This window comes from Prosopis cineraria, unplaced genomic scaffold (genome assembly GCF_029017545.1).
Source record: "Prosopis cineraria cultivar Desert tree isolate PC_DT_omini unplaced genomic scaffold, ASM2901754v1 PC1047, whole genome shotgun sequence".
Classification (NCBI taxonomy): Eukaryota; Viridiplantae; Streptophyta; class Magnoliopsida; order Fabales; family Fabaceae; genus Prosopis; species Prosopis cineraria.
Genome location: NW_026556372.1, coordinates 28613 through 37195, shown reverse-complemented (window position 1 = coordinate 37195; position 8583 = coordinate 28613). Strand labels below are relative to the sequence as shown.

The 8583-nt window shown below is 37.6% G+C and overlaps 2 protein-coding genes across 6 annotated transcripts; both read right to left on the bottom strand.

Moving 5' to 3' along the window:
• Positions 1-432: 432 nt before the first annotated feature.
• On the bottom strand, positions 433-916 carry LOC129299136 (uncharacterized). 5 transcript variants are annotated; one of them, XR_008590499.1, is made up of 2 exons: positions 742-916; positions 433-594 (listed from the first exon to the last, which is right to left on the bottom strand). XR_008590499.1 is itself a non-coding variant. In XM_054937585.1 (2 exons), exons 1-2 carry the CDS (start codon positions 908-910, stop codon positions 457-459), a joined length of 318 nt encoding a protein of 105 aa, XP_054793560.1. In that variant the 5' UTR covers positions 911-916; the 3' UTR covers positions 433-456. The 5 variants fall into 5 exon arrangements, 2 of the variants coding, with proteins under 2 accessions (XP_054793560.1, XP_054793561.1); XR_008590498.1 differs by having other exon boundaries at positions 433-605; positions 746-916; XR_008590497.1 differs by having other exon boundaries at positions 433-605; positions 755-916.
• A 17-nt stretch (positions 917-933) lies between these two features.
• On the bottom strand, positions 934-3927 carry LOC129299137 (uncharacterized). The gene is made up of 4 exons (XM_054937587.1): positions 3916-3927; positions 3637-3783; positions 3090-3232; positions 934-1596 (listed from the first exon to the last, which is right to left on the bottom strand). Exons 3-4 carry the CDS (start codon positions 3138-3140, stop codon positions 934-936), a joined length of 714 nt encoding a protein of 237 aa, XP_054793562.1. The 5' UTR covers positions 3141-3232; positions 3637-3783; positions 3916-3927.
• Positions 3928-8583: the final 4656 nt, after the last annotated feature.

Sequence of the window (8583 nt, the reverse complement as noted above, 5' to 3'; positions counted from 1 at the left end):
GTCTGGTCAAATTTGTTCCTTGATCTCCCATTGGCAATCTGTGGCTTTTATCCACGTATACAGACTGATCAGGAGAATATTGCTGGTCAAGCCTCTCATCTAGTCCCCTTTCCTCTTCACTAGAAACTACTTCTTACTCACATCACTGGAAGGAAGAAGCATTCGCAGTCCAACAACGAGAATTTTGCAGGTCAAGGCCCTCCAGAAGACTCCTCTCCTCTCCACTAAGAACCACTTCTTTCCTACTCTGATCATCACTGGACTGAAAGGCACTAGTCTAAGAGGTGAAACTGGCGGTGCCTCCCCTTCCAGATTTCTCATGACATGTCCAGCAATTGCAATTTTATTGTCCTTCCCTTTAGCAGAGCTGAACGCTTATTGGATGTGACATCCTCGAGAGATGAAGATACTTCAACTACTGCCTTGCAATTTGGGCTGCTTCATGAGATGCCTCCTCTATTCTATTGTCGTCCAAAGCAAATCTTGAAACAGACTGTGCATTCTCACCAACCTCAGACAAAGTGAGATTCTTTTGGCTATCAATCTCCATATCACTGCTTTGACTAGATTGCTTCTATCCAGACCATCAGCTTCCTGCATTGCCCCTACCCAGCAACAAATGGGAATATAATTATACATCAAATTTATACATCCGTATACCCATCCTTCCCAGTTAATTCCCCCATATCAAAACAAAGTTAAAGCCTAAAATTAATGAGGTAAAAAAGAGAGGAGCACAACCTACATCTGTTACCTGATCTTCCATTACTTTCGTCAACGATGTACTAGGAATATCCTCATATACATGCAAAGACTCCTGCTTATCTTCACCCTCAATTTCAACACTAAAAGCCTTGTCCGCTGTAGAGGTTACTGGAGCAGGTACCGACATGTCAACAGTTGTGGGCATATGATCATCCATTTTACACCATTTCACCATTTCAGTGCCAACATCTTGAGTACTTTCACCTCCATTTTTAACTGACTCGATGTATTAGGAATATCCTCTGATAAAAGTAAGGATTCCTCTGCATCTCTGCACTCTCTTTCAACTCTAGAAGACTTTCCCGCTGCAGTGGTTACTGGAGCAGGTACAGGCAACGTGTCAACAAGGACTTGGCATATGGTCAAGCGTTTTCCATCTTCAGAAACAGGACCATGAAAAGTTCCCAGAGGCACGTCTTCCAACATGTCAATACCAACATCCTTGATGCTTTCCTCTTCATTTTGGACTAACATCGCAGAATCATGTTCATCCACTACCTGAGCCTGGAGTGCTAACTGTAGTAGTAGCCAGTTGCAATTGAACACCTGTGTCATTATCAGTTGCTGATGATGAATTAACAGATGGAGCACTGAAGTCAAGAGTGAACGACTCCGCCAAAGACTCTGATTCTGAAACCTCTTTGATACAGAAATTGGAATCTGCATTACTTTCAACGTTACCATCGGTAACCTGAGATGATGTTGTTGACATAGGGCCACCAGGAGCTTCTTCAGCGTCAGGCTCATGTTTCCAGCTTTAACAGATTTTTTTGAAGATTTTCCGTGACCACTTCCCCCTTTACTGTCCTTCTTCTGACGAAATTGCTGAAACTGAAGGAAAAAATAACAATAAAAATTCAAATTATAGGACAGCGAATGTTCACCTCTATTCTTTACATCTGCAGTCAAGGAATCATGGGAAAGAGGAGAAAATATATACTTATACTTTCATATCCCATGAAAATAATGTTTAAGCACGAACAGCTGAATGAAGTTCATCATCATCATTATCATTATTATTTTTTTTCAAGAGTAATAATTTGGTAATCCATACAAAACTCGAATGCTATGAGCCTATGACATTCACGGAATAAAAGTTCAAGCTATTAATTAAAATGATCATTGACGAGGTTTTAAAGCTTCTGTAACCATTTAATCAATACTATTGGAAGTATCTTTTACCCCCCCAAAAAAAAAAAACTGAACCTATCAATTTGATATAAATTTTTTTTTTTTTCAAATTTTTGCAGTTTACAGGCTGATTTTTTTAAAACAAGCAGATTGATTGATAACAAGCCCCAATTTTCAACTTTGGGCTAACTTCTAGAATTGAAAAATGTCCCTTCAAGTTAGGCCAATGACTTCTCTCCACTAAATGGACGCTCCACTGTAATAATATTATAGCAATTCAATTGAATTTGATAATTTTTGAAAGTATAAATTAATTAGCATCCTTCAATTTTGATTTAAAGGTTCAAAAGTACAGAAATACATTGTAATGAAAAACAAGATTTCTAAATTAGCATCACCCTTCAGAATAAAGTTCTTTTGTCCAATTCAACTATAGATCCCACTTAAGAACCTTCATTTGTCAAGTGGCAGGCCCCCATTAGCCGGCAACTAAATATGAGTGGTTAAATCATGAAAATAAGGGCTGCATGGCAATGAGATGCCTAGCCCTAGGGCCTGGATCCCTAACCTCCCAATAGGAACCCTGAACACATTTTGACAATCATGAAATGAACTCCTATCAAATTTTGCGACACAGATCAGTTCAATTGTGACAGAACCTTCCAATCCTGCATTTTCCAATGATTCGAAAGCCAAATGGAACTTTTGAGGGTTAGAAGTTAGAGCTCAGCTCATAGAATAGTTGGGGGGTGGCATACTACTTGACAATTGAAAGAGCGCAAGTTCCATATTTAACAGGATACTGAACCAAAAGGATCTATGTCCTCAAGCGTCATAGTTCAAGGGGCATGTTGCGCCCTTTTCAAGGGTTAAGAAAGAGAGTTGGCAAATGACCCGAAGTTAAAGAATGATAGTTGCGTTTCTCCTATCAATAAATCGAATGCTTCTATCAAGCTTGAGTTAAGCTCTAATATAATATTCAGCAGAGCAGATATGTTAGTCAAATTGGTTAGATGAAATGCAGAAAAATATTACACGGGAAATAGAGTTAGAGTGTCATTTAAACAGATATCCATATGATTGTAAATAAGCCATAGTTAAATTTAAATATATACTGGTTCTTTTGAATGAAAATTTTCATGTTCTTAGAGGATAATTGAAAATACTTGAAAGTAGATAAGCAGTGGATAGACCTTTTTTCTTCCCGCAGCGAGTAGATCGGTACGGCCCTTGCTCTTGTCCATCCGAATCCGATCCACCCCGTTGTTTCCCCCCACCGTTACTGAGACAATCACCTCAGCTGAGTCCCTGTCACCATTGTTATACTCCTCTTAGGCTGCACGATGAAAAATAACTGAGATTTATTACCACTGACATAATAATCAAAATCAAGAACACCCCCGCTAGTTGACAACCAGGGGAAATACATTGCGAAATTCACGATTCCACGCAAAGTGAATATTTAAAAAAAAAAAAAAGAAAAGAAAAGAGCGGCCAATATTTCAGATGCATAGGCGGCCAATATTTTCAATTCCCTATGGTATTTGAGCATTTTCCACTCGACCAAACAGAACAGTGCCTGCTGATTTGAAATTCTTGAGAACGAGAATCCAGGAAAAGAGCGGGAATTTCCGACCGTCGTATTGAGTTTTCTCAAAGACTGGATCAAACAAGAGAAGCAAAAACCAATTTAAAAAAAAAATTAATAACAAGGTGGGAATGCACGGAAGAGAGGAGTACCTTGACTGGAAGCTAGGCTATGGAACGACGGCTTAGGAGATGACATCCGAAATGCTAAAAGCGATGCTGCAGTTTCCAATAGGATTCAGAACTTCCTGTGATGGGAAGAGGCGTTTCTGAGATCTAACTCCAGCGTTATTTTCTCCGCTGGGAAATTGCGGTATGAAGGAACATCAAACGTAAATTCCATGAATCTAATAATTCTGATATTTAAAAAAAAAAGGAAAGGAAAATGTAAAGGAAAAGGAAGATAAAACAAAAAATGAATACGGTTTGTACGTTAGGTTCTGTTTGGGCGAGTCCTGTTTTCTTTCGCCCGGTGCTTTATTTCAAGCTTTTAAAGTTTCATCAACGTGCGCCAAAATGAAATGGATCTTGCATCCTCGATCCTTCTATTCAAAATATCGATCAACGTTTCATATTATTAGAAAAAAAATTCTTTATTAGTGAAATGCTCTTATTACTAATGATATACTCCTTCCATTTTTATTTATAAAATAAAATTATTACTTTTAATTTATTTTTTATATAAACAAAATCACATTTTTAATAAACATTTGTTACAAATTTTTTAAATTATCTTTCATAATTTTATCATTCACAATCAAAAGAAATAATTAATGAAGACTTAATTAACATGATTAATAAAAAATATTATAGTCTAAATTTTTTTTTATAATTAATATAGTTAATCAATTTTGTTAAACTATATAATATAATTTTTTTCTCCTAGAAATAAAAACAGAGGGAGTATTTGATCAATGATTGATATGGTGGAACCACCATGAGGAAGGAAAATAAGTGACAGCTTTGTGTATAAAAAACTTAAAATGACAAAATGAGAATAGCACCATTAATGCACAGTTCACTATATTATTCAATTTCAAGATATAAAATATTCTAAAACTGATTGATTGATGATGATGATAATCATGATGATAATTGATAAAAATGAGAGATTGAGAATCATAATCATGTGAGCGAGGCAAAGGCTAGATTGTTGCGACCACACCATCATCACCATATGATTGCCTTAATATTTTGTGATGGTAAGACCCAATTCATTATAAATTAAGCAGGCAAGTCAACTCAAGCTCTGAGAATTGAGAACTGAGAACTAAGCTCAATTTAAAAATGGAAACAATGACGATTGATTTTTTTTCTTCTTTTGTTTTTATTTGACATTTGTTTTTTCAAATGCATTTGTGACAATTTAAACCTGTCACTTTTAAATTGGGCTTTAGAATTAGAAGCCCACCATTTAGTATGCTCTTCACATCTTATGTGACAGAACAATCAAAGCAAATCACAAGGCACTGAGTTATGGTCATCTTAAATATGAGATTTTAAGTATAGGAAAATGTAAAAAAATATTTTTGAAAGAACTACCAATTGAACCTAATATTATCTGATGTAGAAAAATCATTCCTTGATCAAGATTATCAAGTCTATCAATACTTTAATATAACTCACTAATACATATATAAGATAATTCATATATTTTAATTTGGAAATATATGTACTGGTGTATTTTTGGGAAAAAATGAAAATATATTTTTATATATTCATATGTTAGCATTAGTGTATAATGTTTTAAGAAGAATTTTCAATTATTTTAAGAAATATGAGTAGAGATAAAATATAAGATTTACTCTTTTCTATGAGATGATTCAAAGCAAAGTTTATGTGAGTTGCTTAAATTGACCTAGATGGTAAATGTGATGTAAGATGTAGGTAAATGATCAACTGTATTTAAATCAATCTTTTGTTAGGAGGATAACTTTAAAAAAAATCACCATATTTATATTGTCATAGATAAAATGCATATCATGTTGGCACTATAGATGTAGAATTCAGGATGAGTTGTAATCAACGACATTGACCTTGAGAGCTATTCTATCATGCTCATAGAACGTAGCGGCTCTCCATTATTAAATAAACCATTCTAAAAAACAAACATGGTACAAAATAATATAAATAATAAAGGGGGAAGGATGAAACTCAAGAAGCAGATCATGAAGAGAGAGCTACTTGAAAACTTGGAGGTTTTGCATTGGGCTCGTGCATACACGTCTATTTATAAGACACGGATCAGACAATATCATTGGCAAGCACGAACACCATTAAGTCATCAGTTTAATACACATGATTTACTATTAACACAAATGCTTTAGATTGTTGGAACTTTCAAATAAGCTCTTACACGATGTTCGTGGTTGAACAACAAATACCAGGTGTGTCAGAGACGTTGAGTCTCAATAGATAACGAAAAGGGTCCTGAGTTCCTTTACCACAATTCACTCAGATATAAAAAGATAAAAGGCTTTGACAGAACAATTGTGTAATTTGATTGAAATGTAAAAATTACAGACTAAAACTAAGAATTGAAAAGGGGTTAATGAATGTAAAATATACGAGTCTTGATCGAGCGTTGATTGGATTTCCCTGTTTTTCTTCTTTCTATTTATAGTGTCTGATAGCAAAAGCCTTTTCTTTGAGACTTAGCACGTTCTATCGAAGAATCAGGAATCCTACAAAACTTATAGCATGGTCTCTCCAATTTGATGAACAACCCGCTTCACCGAACTACTTGGACGTAGATTTCAGCATTATTTAGGATCGTATCTTCATGCTAACAGTCTAATATTTGAATCTGATGAGATTTCGGCATGTTTATTTGTTATGGACCTTATTGAGTTTCGGGGTTGGCCTCTTTTGTTTATATTGGGCATGACGTTTCAATTACTCAGCTTAACTAGCTTTGTGACCTATTTGAACAATGTTTCATATTTAGCCCAAACAATGCCCCCACGTGCCAATCGCTAGTAACATAAGCCACGTGGCACGTTTGAAAAAATCAAAACGTTGCTTCATTTCTAAGCACCCTCTACCGATATAAACTTACTTCCAGATTCTGGTAACTTCTCTTGCTTTCTTTGCCATTTCTTGAACTTTAAGTCTTCAGTCTGCTAAAATTTCTTCTGCCCTAATTCTCAAATGGCTTCGTCTACTTCTACCACCGCGCCTTCTGCTACTTCAACTGGTAGTCTACCTGATTCTCTGGCGACTATCCAAAACCCGATAAACTAATTAGACGGGCTCATAACGGTATATATTTCATGGTCTAAAAAATCCTTTTTCCCTTTAGACTGGTTTCCTATTCTAATAATCGTTCATTTCTTTTCAGGAGAGTTCGTCATTCCATGAATCAGTGGCTTTTTGGTAAGTTTCTTGCTTCTTATGTTTAGCCCTTCTATTTTATTAAAAAATGCTCTAACTATGCTTCCTTTTTGTCCAGCACTTCGCCTTGGAGTTTCCAAATCTCCAATAAAAGTGACATCGGGTATCTGACGATTTCTCCCAACCTGTCCGACGTTAACGCTCCCACACAACCGAATCCATGGCCATTGACCTCTCTTAGTAATCTAGTCTTGGCCCAGATGACCTCGCCCCTCCTCGAGTCATCCTATAAAAAGCTCAAGAATTGGCCCCAGTCCCTTCGTGCTTGGGTCAATTGGGTGAGGCGTTTGAAGTCAAATCATGCACCTCAGTGGAAGCATATGGGTCTATACGACCTGATTCAACTGTCTCTGATTGATGTTGACATCCTCGTGGACCTTCTGACGACCCTCATCAGTTTCTAAGCATTGGGCTGCAATGCTTTTATCTTCGAGCTCAGCTCAATGTCCCTCATGCTATGAGATGTCTTCATATTTTTGAGGCTGCCTATTACCGAGAAGGAGAACTTTTATGCAATTCCTGAGAAGCACGACTCCTACACCGCCCTTCCTATTGACTTAAAGAGCAAGATCAGGGCCATAGGTTCCTACACAAAGATTATGGAGCTATTCTCTAAGAAGCCAGCCTTTGAGCCCGTCATTATCATGGAGCACCTAATCTTCATCTAGATCCTACTAAGCTAATAGATCCTGGCCCCGGGGGAGGAAAGCTCGTGCAGCTGCATCTAAAGATAGCCCAGTCCTACTTTGTGGTAATCAAAAAGCCCTAGGGACTATGTTTCTATGTCATCTCTATGACAGTATGAGGGAGTTGCTTATTAAGAAGCCCTTCAACAACTTCAGTGGGCTCATTTGGTTTTTAAAGTTGTGGACGACGGCCTACTTGCCCAACCTTCGGCAAGAACCTTTCCCGGATGATTCCCATACCAACCACCCCTTCACTTATCTCTTAAGTGGTCGTTTGCTGGTGGAGTTGAAGAACTTCTTCGAGTTCTTCTGTTAATAAAGCTAGTCCTTGGGGAGGACCTTAAAAGCTTTCAACATCTTCAACCGCCACCTTCCCACTTGGTACAAGTATATAGTGGAGAAGAAGAACAAGCCTGCCGACCCTTTAAGGGACAAGGTCTTCCTTTCAGGCACCAGAAGATGTGACTGCCATACACTAGAATATACTTAGAGTCTTATCATCCTTAACTGGTGGCATGTCAGTTTGGACTGAGCCGGTGTATCCCTCGAGGCCTATCCCCCTAAATCAGCGTAGAGCTACTTGATAGAGAGGCTATCAATTAAATAGTCATTCTACTTACCACCCAGAGACAATGCAAGGTGGAACTTATAGATAAAGATGCTTGACTCTGCTTCAATAAATGGTGGCCCTAGCACTTTCGGCGCATAATAAAGAGCCATACCAGTAAGTATTTCTTTTACATCTATTTTAGTTTTATCCTTCTCATTTGGTTTCCTTAGACTAAACCCGCCTTGTTTGGTGTAGGCTATAATTGGATACAATCTCACGCGCTAGTAACCCTTTTGAAAGGCAACATTAATGCCCCTACCGCTTCCGAGACCCCGACGGCCCCTTCCGTGAGGATCGTGGTCCAGGGGATGGAGCAAGATGACGCTTCCTCCTAAATTTCTATTCCCCCAATCTCTAAAAAGTCCAGGGCCAAGAAGAGCTCCTCCAGTCATCCCGACCGAGGAGATATTC